The sequence below is a fragment of the Ptychodera flava genome, chromosome 10 (genome assembly GCF_041260155.1).
Source record: "Ptychodera flava strain L36383 chromosome 10, AS_Pfla_20210202, whole genome shotgun sequence".
NCBI lineage: Eukaryota > Metazoa > Hemichordata > Enteropneusta > Ptychoderidae > Ptychodera > Ptychodera flava.
In genome coordinates, this window is record NC_091937.1 from 33,560,035 (window position 1) to 33,580,422 (window position 20,388).

The window sequence follows — 20,388 nt, forward strand, 5'->3', positions numbered from 1 at the left end:
AAAAAACTTTCACCAGAGCTCGATGGAAACGCTATAGGCTTGATCTTCCAGACATGGCAGACAGTTCAATGTTAAATGAATAAATGAGAACACGGAACAAGCAGCCATATATGAAGTGCCTTGATTCAAGTCTAAATTAAGATCCGAAAGTGCTTTTTCAAAACGTTCTATTGAATTTGATAGCTATTTCAATAATGATAGTTCTAGCCAAGTACCGGAAACACAAGACTGACAAATGGGGCTGTTGAGATAAAACGTCGATGTAAACTATGAAAATACCGCGCTATAGTTTTGAGGTTGGATTGAAACCTTTCACTGTGTAGGGCTCTTCTTGCGTATGAAATCCGATCCTAAAACAAAACACCTCGATCGTTGACCGCAACAGTTATGGGAACGCTTCGATTTTGCATTTAAAATCAGCCCCCTTTTCGTATTCTATCATGTACATCAGAAGCTAATGGTCGAATCGGCAAAACACATTTAAATATATCCGGGTGACGTAGCGTACATAAGTCCATTTTTGCCTCAATTAGTTTTCAAACTTAATTGAAGAGACGATCCGCTGTAACGATAGTGCTCTTCTGCATTTAATTATGATACAGACTATGTTAATTTCTTGCAGTTTATGTCGTCAGCGGAAACTCATACGTAAAGATTAATACAATGTTTTCGTGGAAAAAATACAACATATGCTCAACGTGAAGCATTTACGATCTTTCAGCTCCATGTCCGTCATGTCGCTCTCGCATAGGTGGTAGTTTTACAAGTCCTTCAAGTAACTCTGTGGAGAAAATTACATCTCTGAAGTGATATTGTTGTCTCACTTTGGTAATTTCGAGATGTATCGGTAACTCATTCTTAGAAATCAACAGCCGGCGTAGCTCTTTGCATAGAGATGTAGCGCTGACAAAACACACTGCAAGAAATATATTTACAAGTGATGGAACAAATTTTGAAATCACACAAATTCGTGTCAGATGGTACCGATAAATGGTTAATGTTACCATTGCTCTTTTGTGTTCACACGTCATTATTTCGATTCTTTTAAGTATGTATGTAAATATTGTAATTAGTGTAATAGGATTGGGACCAACAACTTCTATTTTATCGGAAAGAGTTGCAAGCTGACGACTTAATATACTTGGCAAATCGTCATGCGTCAGGCGTCAATCGATGAGTGGAGGAACTGGTGTACGTACGAGTGTAAACAACTTTATTGCAGTGAGCTGAAATTAGACAGTTTGACCTCGATACCTGAAGTTAAAAATAAATCTTGCCTTGAAACAGACCGTTTTGAACTTTTGCCAAAATTTTCTAAACGGAAGATTTAAGCCATTCACATTCACGGATTCACCAACCTTACGAGTGTTTTTAACAATTTCTAAATTTTTGTAAGTGGTGAAAACTAATTCATTTCAAAAAGACTAAATAGCTCTTCATCAACTCAGCGGCAACGTAACTTGAACGAATAAATTGGAACGTTGACCGTAACGAACAGTTATCGGCCCGACTACCTTACGAGCATTTCTATTAAACATGATCAAGGCTGTGGTCACGAGGTAAATTATTGGTGTTTCGGCATGACTTTGAAGAGACGTGATAACCATTGTAATAAAGAAACGCAATCGTCCGACACCATGAGAACTTATGAAGGTACGTTATTCAGGGCAGGGATATATAAACCGTGGTGAGAACTTTATCAAAGGGCAATTGAAAGTCACAGCACGTGCACTGCATTGGGAATTTTAAAATTAGAATTAGTAATTAGTATTTTAGTTGCGAGGGCTTTCAAACAGATGGACAGAGTAAAACAATAAAAAAAGGGCTTTGATATATTAATATTAAACATCCGCTACGTTCCAATATTCACACATGATTTGTGATTAAAATCCAAGAGTGCTTTTCCGAAATGTTCCAATGTGTTGGGAAGCGAATGATATGACGTAAGTTTTAACACAGTCCTCAAAACGCATAATTGACAAACGAGGCTTTACTTGTCAAATGGCAACTATCGGGCAATAGTTTGTAAGTTTGATAAGGAGCAGTTTATGAAGTCCGCCATTACTATAAAATGTTTCGGTCAGTGAGTATTGGCAGTTAATTGTGCGTTTGAGCTTCAGATTCAACAAGAGGTCCCTTATTTGTTGTTCATCCTTGGCATCAGAATCTGTGTAAGCTGACCTGGCAAAATCTCTTGAATGATGTGATCAGGTGAAGGTGAGTAACATGAGTGACATTTCAACGAATTGTGCCTTGAAATTTAATCAAAATCCATCCGCACTGATGGTGCAACAATCCGCTCCACGTAATTCTACTATACATTAATTTCTTGCAGGATGCGTTGTCATTGGCAATTCGCAAACATAGCATGATGCTTTGATCGTAATAGGAAATATTTGCAACACATGCTCTGCTTGAAACAACTGATGGCCTTTGAGCTGCACTGATGCCAGCTCGGTCACTCAGGCATTTCACAGGTCCTGCAAGTAGCTCTGTTGGGAACACTGGGACTGAAGAGAACAGTTTAAGTACTCTTAAGACGAGAGCGTTGTTTGACTACCACTGTCACGATCGAGGAGATACAACGTCGGTGAGTTACTTTCAGAAACTCGCGATCGGCATTGCTTGAAGCATATACATGCCGCGGGCATAATTTTTTATATTGGATTTACAAAGCTCTGGCAGCTGTAGCGTTCAATGAGTTTTACATCATGTCTGTTTAATACTGTTTCTCGTTTTCTCTAAACAGCATGCACAAATGCCAGACATCACAGTTGTAAACAGTCTATGTGTGTAATATTGGATATAATGTTGACATCTGGATTCTAGTCTGCACGAGAGCTCATCTGTCAAAATTGTACATTATACACGTGTTCTGTGGCAAAGTGAACATTTTTTCGACTTTACTTCTAGCACAATAATTACACACGATATTTTCATTCGTTCAGAGTTCAATTGACAATATTAGAATAGAAGACATAACTTACGCTAACTACAGAGAAGAAGTTCAGAAATATATACTATAACTGCCACTAACCGTTGTTTCAACGATTTCTTTCAGTTGAGCTTCACAGAACAGAAAGTATGTCAGCCTTTGTGACAATATTTCGAGTCGTGAAAAGGAACAGGATCTGGCCCCTGTGTCTCTTGTTTGTCCTGTTGATAGCACTTTCAGTGTGGAAGGGACTTTATCCCGACGTCCATCAAATTAAAAATTACCATGGCGACGACTTCTTTACATCATCGAATGCCCTTCTAGACAGTCATAACGTTGACAAATCCAGGGGCACAAGGATAATGGTTTTTGCACGCAAGCGTTCCGGGTCGAGTGTCACCGGTTCGTACATTGGGAAGAACCCTGACTTCTTTTATTTCTATGAGCCGGGACGGATCGTAAGCAGACATATTGCCGGAATTGGCGGCGAAAGATTCGACTTTCTGGAAAAGATTCGACCACAGCTTTTGAGCTTCTTGGATGGCATCTACTCGTGCAATTTCACGGGCCACAAATATTTCATCTCTGACATGAATGAGACGCCTCTTTATAGAAACAAAGGAGCGTATCCATTGAAAGCTCCATTGTCCATTGATAACATCACTCAATATTGCCTATCAAAGAAGCATATTGTCACAAAAGTACTACGTCTGTATAATCTGCTGCTCGCCGCGCCATTGTTGCGAAAGTATAACATCAAAGTGATCCACCTGGTTCGAGATCCTCGCGGATTGGTCAAATCTCGTGAGATGTTCGAGGCTACCTCCAAATTCACAGCGACGGAAGGGGAACTCCACCTAAATGACCGTCTTGAGGGAGAACTTGTCGATTATTGTCGGTGGATGGAAACAAATTATCTTCAAGCATTGAACGCGCCATCGTGGTTGAGGACTAACTATATGCTTGTTCGGTATGAAGACATCGCAGCCCGCCCGGAGGAAGTTGTGCCCGAATTGTACGACTTTATAGGAGTATCAGCCAAAAGTTCATAAAGAGCGCCATCCAAACTATTTCAAATTCGAAACCAGGTAACGGGGAAGCTTGGAGGAATGGAGTTACGTTCGAAAACGTACAAAAGATGCAAGCACTGTGTCCCGAGAGGATCTGGAAAATGTTCGGTTACCGTCTCGTAAACAGCACTGAAATGTTAAATGACAGTAATACCAGCTTAGTTGAAGACATGCCAGCTAGAGACCAGAGCTATTTCGAAGAAGTGTACTTCAACAAAGTATATGAGACATAATTACATCCCAAGTGTGTTGCTATCTGATCACATGAACAGGAAAATTGTCTACTAACCATTAGCTGAAAGCTAAGTAACTTTTGACCAATTTGTTCACAGTTTATTAATCAATTGTACGCTCTTTGAATGATCGTTATCTCTTCCCATGGTCGAAGTCGTGGTATGGTCTTACTGTTATTATACTATTGCAATTATGGTGGACACGTATGACAACATTGTTGGCAGGGTGATAATAGTTGGCCTTAGGCAGACGATGAAGTCAAATAATAAAATGTGGACACAAACTCATTTACAAGATTACTTTAGCACTGACAAGGTCCCAGAAGAATTGTGCTGCTCGAAAAGTAGATTCTGGGCCGACTGGAGGATAATAGTGACGTAGCTGTTCGTATGTTTAACTAAATATTTTCACAATATGGTATTTTATTGTTCTATGTCAGAAAAAAGTTTTCGCCTACATCATCTTTACTCGATAAAACTTAGTATGGTCGATGAAGTATCCATGTAAACTAGCAGACGTTCAATTCAATCTTGTGAGGTTCTCTCACTCCTGTGTCGTCAAAATCAATTTCATTTCGGAATATTACATTGACATCGGTAAGCAATACTCATTCCTGGTGTACATTAAAGCAATGTTGAAAGCTTGCTGTCAAAATTTCTAGAAATACTATGGCAGACTTCAGTCACAGGAGTCAAATTAATAAAGGTACTGCCACTCTTATACATTTTTGTGGACACATATATTAACAATACATTTTGTTCTAATACTCATTTGGACTTATTTGGAAGCCTACGGTGTGAAGGAAGTTTTCACTGTCTTCAGTGTTGTTGTGAAATTGAAAACTAATTAGTTTTCCATGGTACTTCACATACTATGTATCATTCAGATAATTGCAATAGCTATGATGCCAGAATGCCTCTCCTTGTTTTCATTTCTAAATTCAGTACAATATCACTTCCAAATTAGTCACTTGGCTGTCTGATATAGGAAAAGAATCCTCATGATGCAAGTGGATTTTTAGTTTAGTGAACAAAATTGATAACGGTATTTCCTCTCCCATTGTCTAGAACACGTGCACTCATCAGGATTGTGTTTTAAATCAGTTATCGTATTCACTTTACACGTACGACTGCACAAATATGTACGAAAACGATATTATCGTACAATTTGCAGATAGTTAATACTTCGGCAATTGAATTCATTAGTGATAATGATAAGTCAAACTATAAACAGAAAAGAAATTGATAACTTGGTGGAATTGTGTGAACTCAATAATATTGAACTCAATGCAAGTAAAACAAAGGAAGTTACCATCAATTTTAAAAGGACAGTCAGTCAATTATTTATATTGTTATTCAAGACAGTGAAGTTGCAGCTGTGTTTGCTTATAAAGTCCTGGGAATTCAACTCTCTAATACCTAGTCTTTGTAGACAAATAGAGAGTCCTTCAAGATAAAGAAAACTCAACAACGTCTTTATTTTCAGAGACATTTGGCACGTTGTGTAATTTATGATCAATTTTACGGTACAGCTATTGAGTATATTTATCATATGTATCATAAAGATCATTTAATATGTTTCTCTAATCCTAATCCCCATCCTAACCTTTGCTCTTAAGAAAGTGGATGACTTAAAGTTTCCCTTTGGAAACTTGTGGCAAAAGTTTGAAACGGTCTGTTTCGAGGCGAGATTTACCTTAAATGATAAACTTCAGGCATCAAGGTCAACTATTACGCGTACAAAAGTTCCTCGACTATTCGATTGACGCCTGGCGCGTGACGATTCACCGGACACATAAGTCGTCAGCTTGCAACTGTTTTCCGATAAAATAGAATTATATTTCTACACTTTACATATATATTTGATAGAATCTATAATAATACGTACGAACACAATAAAAGCATTGGTGTCATTTACCATTTTATTGATACAGTATTGTTATTAAATTTTTTGCGTTATTTCAAAGTTATTTCATTTCTTTTTAAATACAGCGGAAATAAGTTTCAGTGCTGTTCTTTTCATGGTGGGTAGAATTCTAATTATGATATTTTTTTCAAAACATAATGACTGTATCTAAATCGTTAAGGCAATGTTTATTTTAGGCGATGGCGTGTATGCAAAAATATTATCAAAGTTAAAAAGTCTTGGATTGATATTCAGCCATATTGTTAACTATGACGAAATCGCTGTAACGGTCATTGCGTGAAGGACATTACGTTCCACGGTTGGAAGTTTGTATTTGAAGGATGAAATGCTGGTATATAGAGATACTTTTGTAGTGTTTCGAAAGCATTATAATAAAGAACACTTGGACCAGTTAAACCGACAAAAACTTGTTATTGCAAACAGGAATATCTGAACTGCGGAACGAAATTATTATGCGGCAACTACTACCACGGGTCTATATCATAAATTGCAAAAGTGCGCATAGCCCTTAAGAAGTTGAAATTAATTTGGTAAAAATGAAACAGTATGTCTGTGTTTTCCAAGAGCTCTGTTACATGGGAAAATAATTTCACCAGAATTCGATGGAAACGCTGTAGGTCTTGATCCTCCAGACATCTGATACGTTTCAATATTAAAGAATAAATGAGGACACTGAACAAGCATCAATATATAAACTGTCTTGACTGAAGTCAAAATTCAGATTCAAAAGCGCTTTTTCAAAATGTTCTATTGAATTTGATAGCTATTTCAATAATATTAGTTCTAGCAAAGTACCGAAACACAAGACTGAAAAAATGGGGCTGTTGAGATAAAACGTCGATGTAAACTATGAAAATATCGCGCGATAGTTTTGAGGTTGGATTGAAACCTCTCACTATGTAGGACTCCGATCCTAAAACAAAACACCTCGATTGTTGACCGCGACGGCTAAAGGAAAGCCTGGATTTTGCATTTAAAATCAGCCCCTTTTTGGTATTCTATCATGTACATCAGAAGCTTATTGCTGAATTGGTATAATACATTTAAATGTATCCAGGTGACGTGTCGTATATAAGTCCCCTTTGCCTCAATTAGTTTTCAAACTTAATTAAAAGACAATCCACTGTGACAGATAGTCCTCTTCTTGGTTTAATAATCGTACAGAATATATTAATTCCTTGCAATATGTATCATCAGTGGAAACTTAGAAACAGAGATTAATACAATATTAATTAATGGAAATATTTGCAGCATATGCTCAATTTTAACAGCGATGACCTCTCTGCTGCATGTCCGTCATGTCGCCCTCTTAGGTGGTAATTTTACAAGTCTTGCAATTAACTCTGTAGATAACATTACGTCTCTGAGATGACAGCGGTGTTTCACTTTGGTGATTTCGAGATTGAAATTGGTAGGTCGCGCCTTGACTCCCACAGCCGGCATAACGTTTGGCATATAGATGTAGAGCGTACAATTTATATCAAAAACAGTTCCAATAGCTGTCACTTGTAATAACATTTGCAGTTAACAGGATGATTTTTGTTCTGGAGTACAATACCCCTTCAATACAGGTTATTGTTCTGTTCTGAGAAAAATCATGTTGAAATGCCTAGTATTCCAGCTGTAAACACAGCCTGCGTGTGTAATGCCTAGTGATATTGTTGGCAACTGCTGATTTTAGTCGAGAATTCATTTATCAGAAATAAAATTGCTTGACTTGCATAGTGTGTGATGGTGGTAAGACAACCTCTTTTAACTTTAAGGAGTAGAAAAAGAAGCATGTATATGTTTAAGGAACAACAGTATTGAAAATCGTGCCAAAAGGTAGAGCTATAATTACTTGCATTTCCGATCGGATATACATGAGATGCGTATACCATGAAATCCTGCATTGATCGGAGACTAAAAACGATGAAATACATAAGCATCGTATTCACTTATACTAAAATCGAGAATAAGAATACATAAAATACTGTACAGTGCAATAGCTTCACCGGAAATTATATGTAATTACCAAAATAACGCCAAAGTGGCGTCATGCCGCTAATGTGCTTTCTAATCTTTATCACATAACGACGGAATTAAATACGATGAGAAACTCCCTCACAGATGTTTTAAAATACAATTTGAAAAATAAAAATATGATAACAATATCAGGAGTCTGGTTGGGAAGAAAGCAACAAAAGCAAAGAAAAGAATTGTGTTAGCATTCCCAGTAGTATGGTGTTACTGTAATCTATATCGGGAAGATGAAATATCTTTCTCAGAACCACCTTAATAGAGTCAAGTGATATTGATGTATGATTGGGTAGTGTGCGTCAAATATAGCGTCATGCTTTAAATATTCATTTATATAGTTTAAATGAAACAAGTGATTTGTACTGTCCTTAACCCTGAAGTTGATGCAATATTTGTTCCTTTTCTGGAGAAAATGTTCTGAAAAGCAACATAGCCGCGCCAGATCTCGTTGAGTCTTGCATAGCGAGGGCAAGTATAGGAAATGGTAGAACCGGCAGAAGTACCACTGTAGTGTCTACTTAAGTAGAGACATGGACGCTGTAGGTAGGCAATTTGACAACAGTAATGTTGGTATTGACATCATGCCTTCTCGATACACTCGACGGGGGAGTGATTGTCTACAGAAAGGGCTGAAGAAGTTTGAAATGTCACAGAACAGGAAGTATGTCAACCTTTGTGAAAATATTTCGAGTCGTGAAAAGGATCAGGATCTGGCCCCTGTGTTTCTTGTTTGTCGTGTTGATAGCACTTTCGGCATGGAAGGGACTTTATTCTGACGTCCGTCAAATCAAAAATTACCATGGCGACGACTTCTTTACTCCACCAAATGCCCGTATTAACAGTAATAGGAATAATTTTAACGCTGAAAAATCCAGGGGCACAAGGATATTTGTTTTTGCACGCAAGCGTTCCGGTTCGAGTGTCACCGGTTCGTACATTGGGAAGAATCCTGAATTCTTTTATTTCTACGAGCCGGGCCGAATCGTAAGCAAACATATTGCCGGAATTGGCGGCGAAAATTTCGAGTTTCTTGAAAAGATTCGACCGCAGCTTTTGAGCATATTGGACGGTGTCTTCTCGTGCAATTTCACAGGACACGAATATTTCATCTCCGACATGAATGAGACACCTCTCTATAGAAACAAAGGAGCCTATCCCTTGAAGGCTGTCTTGTCCATTAATGACGTGACTCAATATTGCCTGTCAAAGAAGCATATTGTCACAAAAGTACTGCGTCTGTATAATCTGCTACTTGCCACACCATTGCTGCAAAAGCATGATGTCAAAGTGATCCACCTGGTTCGAGATCCACGTAGATTGGTCAAATCTCGTGAGATGTTCGAAGCTACCTCCAAATATACAGCGACGGAAGGGGAACTCCACCTGAACGACCGCCTTGAAGGAGAACTTGTCGACTATTGTCGGTGGATGGAGACAAATTATCTTCAAGCACTGAACGCGCCATCGTGGTTTAAGACTAACTATATGCTTGTTCTGTATGAAGACATCGCAGCCCGCCCGGAGGAAGTTGTACCCGAATTGTACAAATTTATAAGAGCATCAGCCAAATCATTCATAAAGAACGCCATCCAAACTTTATCAAATTTGAAACCAGGTAACGGGGAAGCTTGGAGGAATGGAGTTACGTTCGAAAACGTACAAAAGATGCAAGCACTGAAATGTTAAATGACAGTAATACTAGCTTAGTTGAAGACATGCCAGCTAGAGACCAGAGCTATTTTGAAGAAATCTACTTCAATAAAGTGTATGTGAAATAATTACATCCCAGTGTGTTGCTATCTGATCACATGAACAGGAAAATTGTCTCCTAGTCATTAGTTGAAAGCTCAGTAATATTGACCAATTTGTTCACAGTTTATCAATCAATTGTATGCTCTTTGAATGATCGTTATCTCTTCCCCTGGTCGAAGTCGGGGCGTGGTCTTGCTGTTATTATACTATTTCAAGTATGGTGGACACTTATGACAACATCGTTGGCAGGTTGATAATTGTGTATAGGCAGACGCTGAAGTCAAATCAAATGTGGACACAAACTAAATTAGAACATTACCACAGAGTAACATAGACAGAGTAGCAACACTTGCATGCCTTTTGTTCCATGGTCGTCTCGGTAGACTATTGGCTTTTCATATTAAAATGAGCTCCAAAGGTGTTAAACTTTTTGGAGGCTTTGTTTGTGGTTGATGATTACACGAGATTATGCGAAAAATACGACGAGATGGCATCGTACTGCCAGTCGCGTAGCAACCATAGTTACTTTGTGAGCTCTCAGGCAAGAAACACTGCTTCACGCCAATCAAAACATAATACGGCAGCAGTTACATAAACATGTCCTTCCTTGACGCACGTGTAAAAGAGGGTACGACTGACCGTAAACCATTGAGTAAAACCAGACAGTATCGATAAAAGACTTTCAAATTTGGTTCAAACACACTCATTATATATTCATAAAAATATTAGAGGAATTTTTAAAACGGTAAAACTCGTTTTCCTGAAGCTCAAAACACTCCCGTTTTCGCCAGCACGTCAATTCTGCTCAGCACCACACGACAACAACAACACAAACTTTGCCGAACATACTTTCGCTTAACAATTGGCGAAAATCCGAAAACTACCGAAGGATTCATGGTCGGCACTCTTCGGAAAAGAAAGGCGAGAGCAACCTGAGGCGAGGCGAACATGGATGGGTTACGTAACCGCTTCACGCCTTAAACAATACCCGTTGCCACTCTATCTATCTTTCTCTAGGACATTACTTAGAACTGACAAGGTCCCAGAAGAATTGTGTTGAAACAAGACTTATTCTTCGAAAAGTAGATTCAAGGTCAACTGGAGGATAATAGTGACCTAGGGATTTGTGTGTGTAACTAAATATTTTCACAATATGGTGTTTTATTGTTCTATGTCAGAAAAAGTTTTCGCTTGCAGCATCTTTCTCGATAAAACTTCGGATGTGAATGTTCTCAATTAAGTTTGGTCGATGAAATATTTGTGTACACCGGCAAAGGTCCAATTCAATCATACGAGGTTCTCTCACTCCTGTGTCGTCAAAATAAATTTCATTCCAATATATTACATTCTCATCAATAAGCAATGCTCATTCTTGGTGTACATTAAAGCAATGTTGAAAGCTTACTGTCAAAATTTCTAGAATTAATATGGCAGACTTTAGTCATAGGAGTCAAATTAATAAAGGTACTGCTCCTCATACATTTTTGTGGACACATATATTTACAATACAATTTGATCTAATGCTTATTTGGACTTATTTGGAAGCCTACGGAGTAAAGGAAGTTTTCACTGTCTTTTTGTTGTAAATAAGCCCCTGTACAATTCCGCGGACCAGCATTTTATACCCATGATGCTTTGCGAAATTAGCGGCTTCGAGGGTACCACTTTGAGCGTATTGCCTATTCTTTAACACAGGCCTACTATATTCATTTTTCGCGTGTTTTTAGACTCATTCTGCAAGAAAATGTGAGGTACGCAGTAATATTTTGCGAAATTAGATTTGTTAGATTGCAATGGAAACCTTACACGAGACACCTTCAGGACATGTCTCCTTCAACTAACGTCGGACTGGTGGTGTTCCCTTCTCCGGTCCAATGATTGCCGCTGTGTCGTATCAAGTTTTACGTGTTTGTTTACGTGAGCGGGGGTTCCCATTTCTCTCCCAGCTAAAATTTTCATTCCAAAGATTTCGTCTGTAGATATTAAAATCACCACTACTTTTTGTGTGTAATATTTACATGTTAAGTGCAATCTCTACGTTAAATCTGATGGCAGTAATATTATTGTATACTTTTGCCTGAAATTCCTTGTCAAAAGCAACAGCCGATTATTGTGATCAACATCCGCATGTGTAAATACATTAGATCGACACAAATTTGCTCCATATTCCATTACACAGTAAATAATTGGCGAACTGTTATATTCAACAGCTTTCAAATAGTTTGACATGTACAAAATGACTAATTTGTTTACTTTTATCGACAGAATAAGTCGGATAACAAGCAAAAATGATTCTTGTTATAGCAAACCTGTGTTAAAGAATAGGCGATACGCGCAAAGTGGTACCCTCCAAGCCGCTAGTTTCGCAAAGCATCATGGCTATAGAACGCTGGTCCGCGGAACTGTAAAGGGGCTTATTGAAAACCAATTCGTTTTCCATGCTACTTCACATAATAAATATCATTCAAATGAATGCGATTCGTGTGATACCAGAATTCTCTTTCTTGTTTTCATATCTAGTTTCAGTACAATATCACTCCTTAATTAGTCACTTTGCTGTCTGATATAGGAAAAGAATCCTCATGATGCAAATTGATTTAAGATTGATGACGGCATTTCCTCTCCCGTTGTTCTGAACACGTACGCTTGTCAGGGTTGTGTTTTAAGTCCGTTATCGTATTCACTTTACACTTACGATTGCACAAATATGTACGAAAACGATATTATCGTACAATTTGCAGATAGTTAATACTTCGGCAATGGGATTTATTAGTGATAATGATAAATCAAACTATATACAGAAAAGAAATTGATAACTTGGTGGAATGGTGTGAACTAAATAATCTTGCACTCAATGCAAGTAAAACAAAGGAAGTTACTAACAATTTTAAAAAAGACAGTCAGCCAATTATTCATATTGTTATTCAATGCAGTGAAGTTGCAGTTGTGTCTGCTTTTAAAGTCCTGGGAATTCAACCATGTAATATCTCGTTTTTGCAGACCAATACAGAGTCCTTCAAGATAAAGGAAGCTCAACAACGTTTGTATTTTCAGAGAAAATTGGCACAAGTTGTGTAATTTTGATCAATTTTACCGTACATCTATAGAGTATATTTATCATATGTATCATGAAGACCATTTATGATGTTTCTCTAGTCCAAATCCCCATCCTAACCTTTGCTCCCAAAAAGTGAATTACTTAAAATTTCACTTTGGAAAACTGTGGCAAAAGTTAAAAAGCAGTCTTATTCGAGACGAGATTGGCCTCAGATGATAAACCTCAGGTCAAACTACCTAATTTAAACTCACTGCAGTTCAATTAGTGGCACTCACGCGTACACAAGTTCCTCAAATCCGATCGACATCTGGTGCTTGACAACTCACCGGATACATAAGTCGTCAGCTTGCAACTGTTTTCCGATAAAATAGAATTACACATATTTCTACATTTTACATATATATTAGATAGAATCTACAATAATAAGTGCGAACACAATAAGAGCATTGGTGATATTTACCATCTTAATGAAACAATATTTTTACCATTTTTGCTCAAAAGCTATTTCATTTCTTGTAAATATAGCGGAAGCAACTTTCAGTAGGTACTGCTCTTTTAATAGTGAGTAGAGTTCCAATTATAATAATTTTTGTCAACACATAATGATTGTATCTGAAGTGTAGAACGGTATCTTTACACTTACGCGATGGTGGGTATGCCAAAATATTATAAAAGTTTCAAAAGTCCCGGACCGATATTCAGCCATATTGTTAACTATGACAACATCACAAGAACGGTCATTGCATGACGGGCATTACGGTTTCACAGGTGGAAGTTTGTATTTGTAGGGCGTATTGTTGGTGTATGGAGATATTTTGTAGTCGTTCAAAAGCATTATAATGAATTAATCAACTGAACAACACTCGGACCAATGAAAACTTGTTATTGCAAACAGAAGCCTCTGATCTGTTGTCGAAATAATAATGTGGCTACTACTGCCACCGGTCTGCAATAAAAATTGCAAAATGGGGAGAGCCCTTAAAGATCCATTAGCTGTAACTTTGGTCATTTTTAAATTTTGTTTGTTCTGTGTATCATCTGCAGTTTCTGGTTTGAATCCCTGAACCATGGAGAAATTCCTAATATTTAGCTCATAAATATACCCTATATGAGTGTAATCTGCATTGTTATTGTTCAAATTTTGTATTCAGGTCCGGACTAGAATACATTTATCAACAATAACAATGGTCATTTTATGTATACAGGCTGCGTTGGCAAGCAAGACACCGGGCATTGGTCATGTGTATCGGATTATAATAAAATTCTGTAGTTGATACATTGAAACAGAGAAGTGAAAAATTAGTCAAAAGTTACAGCTAATGTCCCTTTAAGAAGTTAAAATTAATTTGCTAAAAATGAAACAGCATACCTCTTTTTTCCAAGTGCCGTTATACGAGAAAAAAACTTTCACCAGAGCTCGATGGAAACGCTATAGGCTTGATCTTCCAGACATGACAGACAGTTCAATGTTAAATGAATAAATGAGAACACGGAACAAGCAGCCATATATGAACTGCCTTGACTCAAGTCTAAATTAAGATCCGAAGGTGCTTTTTCAAAAAGTTTTACTGAATTTGATAGCTATTTTTTAATAATGATAGTTCTAGCCAAGTGCCGGAAACACAAGACTGACAAATGGGGCTGTTGAGATTAAACGTCGATGTAAACTATGAAAATATCGCGCTATAGTTTTGAGGTTGGATTGAAACCTTTCACTGTGTAGGGCTCTTCTTGCGTATGAAATCCGATCCTAAAACAAAACACCTCGATCGTTGACCGCAACAGTTATGGGAATGCTTCGATTTTGCATTAAAAATCAGCCCCCTTTTCGTATTCTATCATGTACATCAGAAGCTAATGGTCGAATCGGCAAAACACATTTAAATATATCCGGGTGACGTAGCGTACATAAGTCCATTTTTGCCTCAGTTAGTTTTCAAACTTAATTGAAGAGACGATCCGCGGTAACGATAGTCCTCCTCTTGATTAAATTATGATACAGACAATGTTAATTTCTCGCAGCATATGTCGTCAGCGGAAACTCATAAATAAAGTTTAATACAATGTTTGTCTTGGAAAAAAATACAACATATGCTCAATGTGAAGCATCTACGATCTTTCAGCTCCATGTCCGTCATGTCGCTCTCGCATATGAGGTAGTTTTACAAGTCCTTCAAGTAACTCTGTGGAGAAAATTACATCTCTGAAGTGTTATTGTTGTCTCACTTTGGTAATTTCGAGATGTATCGGTAACTCATTCTTAGAAATCAACAGCCGGCGTAGCTCTTTGCATAGAGATGTAGCGCTGACAAAACACACTGCAAGAAATATATTTACAAGTGATGGAACATCTTTGAAATCACACAAAATTGTGTAAAGATGGTACCGACAAAATGGTTAATGTTACCAATGCTCTTTTGTGTTCACACGTCATTATTTCGATTCTTTTAAGTATATATGTAAATATTGTAATTAGTGTAATAGGATTGGGACCAACAACTTCTATTTTATCGGAAAGAGTTGCAAGCTGACGACTTAATATACTTGGCAAATCGTCATGCGTCAGGCGTCAATCGATTAGTCGAGGAACTGGTGTACGTACGAGTGTAAACAACTTTATTGCAGTGAGCTGAAATTAGACAGTTTGACCTCGATACCTGAAGTTAAAAATAAATCTTGCCTTGAAACAGACCGTTTTGAACTTTTGCCAAAATTTTCTAAACGGAAGATTTAAGCCATTCACATTCACGGATTCACCAACCTTACGAGGGTTTTTAACAATTTCTAAATTTTCGGAAGTGGTGAAAACTAATTCATTTCAAAAAGACTTAAAGGCTCTTCATCAACTCAGCGGCAACGTTCCTACTTGAACTTGAACGAATAAATTGGAACGTTGACCGTAACGAACAGTTATCGGCCCGACTACCTTACGAGCATTTCTATTACACATGATCAAGGCTGTGGTCACGAGGTAAATTATTGGTGTTTCGGCATGACTTTGAAGAGACGTGATAACCAGTGTAATAAAGAAACGCAATCGTCCGACACCATGGGAACTTATGAAGGTACGTTATTCAGGGCAGGGATATATAAACCGTGGTGAGAAATTTATCAAAGGGCAATTGCAAGTCACAGCACTGCATTGAGAATTTTAAAATTAGAATTAGTAATTAGTATTTTAGTTGCGAGGGCTTCCAAACAGATGGACAGAGTAAAACAATCAAATAAAGGGCTTTGATATATTAATATTAAACATCCGCTACGTTCCAATATTGAAATATTGAGGACAAGAACCAAGCTGCGACACATGATTGTGATTAAAATCCAAGAGTGCTTTTCCGAAATGTTCCAATGTGTTGGGAAGCGAATGATATGACGTAAGTTTTAACACAGTCCTCAAAACGCATAATTGACAAACGAGGCTTTACTTGTCAAATGGCAACTATCGGGCAATAGTTTGTAAGTTTGATAAGGAACAGTTTATGAAGTCCGCCATTACTATAAAATGTTTCGGTCAGTGAGTATTGGCAGTTAATTGTGCGTTTGAGCTTCAGATTCAACAAGAGGTCCCTTATTTGTTGTTCATCCTTGGCATCAGAATCTGTGTAAGCTGACCTGGCAAAATCTCTTGAATGATGTGATCAGGTGAAGGTGAGTAACATGGAGTGACATTTTCATGAATTGTGCTTTGAAATTTAATCAAAATCCATCCGCACTGATGGTGCAACAATCCGCTCCACGTAATTCTACTATACATTAATTTCTTGCAGGATACGTTGTCATTGGTAATTCGCAAACATAGCATGATGCTTTGATCGTAATAGGAAATATTTGCAACACATGCTCTGCTTGAAACAACTGATGGCCTTTGAGCTGCACTGATGCCAGCTCGGTCACTCAGGCATTTCACAGGTCCTGCAACTACCTCTGTTGGGAACACTGGGACTGAAGAGAACAGTTTAAGTACTCTTAAGACGAGAGCGTTGTTGACTACCACTTTCACGATCGAGGAGATACAGCGTCGGTGAGTTACTTTCAGAAACTCGCGATCGGCATTGCTTCAAGCATATACATGCCGCGGGCATAATTTTTTATATTGTATTTACAAAGCTCTGGCAGCTGTAGCGTTCAATGAGTTTTACATCATGTCTGTTTAATACTGTTTCTCGTTTTCTCTAAACAGCATGCACAAATGCCAGACATCACAGTTGTAAACAGTCTATGTGTGTAATATTGGATATTAATGTTGACATCTGAATTCTAGTCTGCACGAGAGCTCATATGTCAAAATTGTAAATTATACACGTGTTCTGTGGCAAAGTGAACATTTTTCGACTTTACTTCTAGCACAATAATTACACACGATATTTTCATTCGTTCAGAGTTCAATTGACAATATTAGAATAGAAGACAAAACTTATGCTAACTACAGAGAAGAAGTTCAGAAATATATACTATAACTGCCACTAACCGTTGTTTCAACGATTTCTTTCAGTTGAGCTTCACAGAACAGAAAGTATGTCAGCCTTTGTGACAATATTTCGAGTCGTGAAAAGGAACAGGATCTGGCCCCTGTGTCTCTTGTTTGTCCTGTTGATAGCACTTTCAGTGTGGAAGGGACTTTATCCCGACGTCCATCAAATCAAAAATTACTATGGCGACGACTTCTTTACATCATCGAATGCCCTTCTAGACAGTCATACCGTTGACAAACACAGGGGCACAAGGATAATGGTTTTTGCACGCAAGCGTTCCGGTTCGAGTGTCACCGGTTCGTACATTGGGAAGAACCCTGACTTCTTTTATTTCTATGAGCCGGGACGGATCGTAAGCAGACATATAGCCGGAATTGGCGGCGAAAGATTCGACTTTCTGGAAAAGATTCGACCACAGCTTTTGAGCTTCTTGGACGGCATCTACTCGTGCAATTTCACGGGCCACAAATATTTCATTTCTGACATGAATGAGACGCCTCTTTATAGAAACAAAGGAGCGTATCCATTGAAAGCTCCATTGTCCATTGATAACATCACTCAATATTGCCTATCAAAGAAGCATATTGTCACAAAAGTACTACGTCTGTATAATCTGCTGCTCGCCGCGCCATTGTTGCGAAAGTATAACATCAAAGTGATCCACCTGGTTCGAGATCCTCGCGGATTGGTCAAATCTCGTGAGATGTTCGAGGCTACCTCCAAATTCACAGCGACGGAAGGGGAACTCCACCTAAATGACCGTCTTGAGGGAGAACTTGTCGATTATTGTCGGTGGATGGAAACAAATTATCTTCAAGCACTGAACGCGCCATCGTGGTTGAGGACTAACTATATGCTTGTTCGGTATGAAGACATCGCAGCCCGCCCGGAGGAAGTTGTGCCCAAATTGTACGAATTTATAGGAGTATCAGCCAAAAAATTCATAAAGAGCGCCATCCAAACTATTTCCAATTCGAAACCAGGTAACGGGGAAGCTTGGAGGAATGGAGTTACGTTCGAAAACGTACAAAAGATGCAAGCACTGTGTCCCGAGAGGATCTGGAAAATGTTCGGTTATCGGCTCGTGAACAGCATTGAAATGTTACATGACAGTAATACTAGCTTAGTTGAAGACATGCCAGCTAGAGACCAGAGCTATTTCGAAGAAGTGTACTTCAACAAAGTATATGAGACATAATTACATCCCAAGTGTGTTGCTATCTGATCACATGAACAGGAAAATTGTCTACTAACCATTAGCTGAAAGCTAAGTAACTTTTGACCAATTTGTTCACAGTTTATTAATCAATTGTACGCTCTTTGAATGATCGTTATCTCTTCCCATGGTCGAAGTCGTGGTATGGTCTTACTGTTATTATACTATTGCAATTATGGTGGACACGTATGACAACATTGTTGGCAGGGTGATAATAGTTGGCCTTAGGCAGACGATGAAGTCAAATAATAAAATGTGGACACAAACTCATTTACAAGATTACTTTAGCACTGACAAGGTCCCAGAAGAATTGTGCTGCTCGAAAAGTAGATTCTGGGCCGACTGGAGGATAATAGTGACGTAGCTGTTCGTGTATTTTATTGTTCTATGTCAGAAAAAGTTTTCGCCTACATCATCTTTACTCGATAAAACTTAGTATGGTCGATGAAGTATCCATGTAAACTAGCAGACGTTCAATTCAATCTTGTGAGGTTCTCTCACTCCTGTGTCGTCAAAATCAATTTCATTTCGGAATATTACATTGACATCGATAAGCAATACTCATTCGTGGTGTACATTAAAGCAATGTTGAAAGCTTGCTGTCAAAATTTCTTGAAATACTATGGCAGACTTCAGTCACAGGAGTCAAATTAATAAAGGTACTGCCACTCTTATACATTTTTGTGGACACATATATTAACAATACATTTTGTTCTAATACTCATTTGGACTTATTTGGAAGCCTACGGTGTGAAGGAAGTTTTCACTGTCTTCAGTGTTGTTGTGAAATTGAAAACTAATTAGTTTTCCATGGTACTTCACATACTATGTATCATTCAGATAACTGCAATAGCCATGATGCCTGAATGCCTCTCCTTGTTTTCATTTCTAAATTCAGTACAATATCACTTCCAAATTAGTCACTTGGCTGTCTGATATAGGAAAAGAATCCTCATGATGCAAGTGGATTTTTAGTTTAGTGAACAAAATTGATAACGGTATTTCCTCTCCCATTGTCTAGAACACGTGCACTCATCAGGATTGTGTTTTAAATCAGTTATCGTATTCACTTTACACGTACGACTGCACAAATATGTACGGAAACGATATTATCGTACAATTTGCAGATAGTTAATACTTCGGCAATTGAATTCATTAGTGATAATGATAAGTCAAACTATATACAGAAAAGAAATTGATAACTTGGTGGAATTGTGTGAACTCAATAATATTGAACTCAATGCAAGTAAAACAAAGGAAGTTACCATCAATTTTAAAAGGGACAGTCAGTCAATTATTTATATTGTTATTCAAGACAGTGAAGTTGCAGCTGTGTTTGCTTATAAAGTCCTTGGAATTCAACTCTCTAATACCTAGTCTTTGCAGACAAATACAGAGTCCTTCAAGATAAAGAAAGCCCAACACCGTCTTCATTTTCAGAGAAATCCATTTATGATCAATTTTACCGTACACCTATTGAGTATTATATATATATCAGGAAGATCATGTAAGATGTTTCTCTAATCCTAATCCCCATCCTAACCTTTGCTCGTATTAAAGTGGATGACTTAAAATTTCCCTTTGGAAAATTGTGGCAAAAGTTTAAAACCATCTGTTTCGAGGCGAGATTTACCTTAAATGATAAACTTCAGGCATCGAGGTCAACTATTACGCGTACAAAAGTTCCTCGATTATTCGATTGA

The 20,388-nt window shown here is 37.9% G+C and overlaps 3 protein-coding genes across 3 annotated transcripts; all 3 read left to right on the forward strand.

Annotated features, from left to right (window-relative positions):
• Positions 1 to 2,444: 2,444 nt before the first annotated feature.
• On the forward strand, positions 2,445 to 6,113 carry LOC139141482 (carbohydrate sulfotransferase 1-like). The gene is made up of 2 exons (XM_070711083.1): positions 2,445 to 2,590; positions 3,062 to 6,113. Exon 2 carries the CDS (start codon positions 3,085 to 3,087, stop codon positions 3,985 to 3,987), a length of 903 nt encoding a protein of 300 aa, XP_070567184.1. The 5' UTR covers positions 2,445 to 2,590; positions 3,062 to 3,084; the 3' UTR covers positions 3,988 to 6,113.
• A 3,187-nt stretch (positions 6,114 to 9,300) lies between these two features.
• LOC139141617 (carbohydrate sulfotransferase 3-like) lies at positions 9,301 to 9,870 on the forward strand. Its single transcript, XM_070711210.1, has one exon. The coding sequence runs from the start codon at positions 9,301 to 9,303 to the stop codon at positions 9,868 to 9,870; it is 570 nt and encodes a 189-aa protein (XP_070567311.1).
• Positions 9,871 to 15,986: 6,116 nt separating this feature from the next.
• On the forward strand, positions 15,987 to 18,667 carry LOC139141618 (carbohydrate sulfotransferase 3-like). Its single transcript, XM_070711211.1, has 3 exons — positions 15,987 to 16,059; positions 16,640 to 16,645; positions 17,595 to 18,667. Exons 1-3 carry the CDS (start codon positions 15,987 to 15,989, stop codon positions 18,665 to 18,667), a joined length of 1,152 nt encoding a protein of 383 aa, XP_070567312.1.
• Positions 18,668 to 20,388: the final 1,721 nt, after the last annotated feature.

Bases quoted from the DNA above. Each gene is read 5' to 3' on its own strand.
- LOC139141482 (XM_070711083.1), top strand. From the start codon at position 3,085: ATGTCAGCCTTTGTGACAATATTTCGAGTCGTGAAAAGGAACAGGATC.
- LOC139141617 (XM_070711210.1), top strand. From the start codon at position 9,301: ATGAATGAGACACCTCTCTATAGAAACAAAGGAGCCTATCCCTTGAAG.
- LOC139141618 (XM_070711211.1), top strand. From the start codon at position 15,987: ATGACTTTGAAGAGACGTGATAACCAGTGTAATAAAGAAACGCAATCG.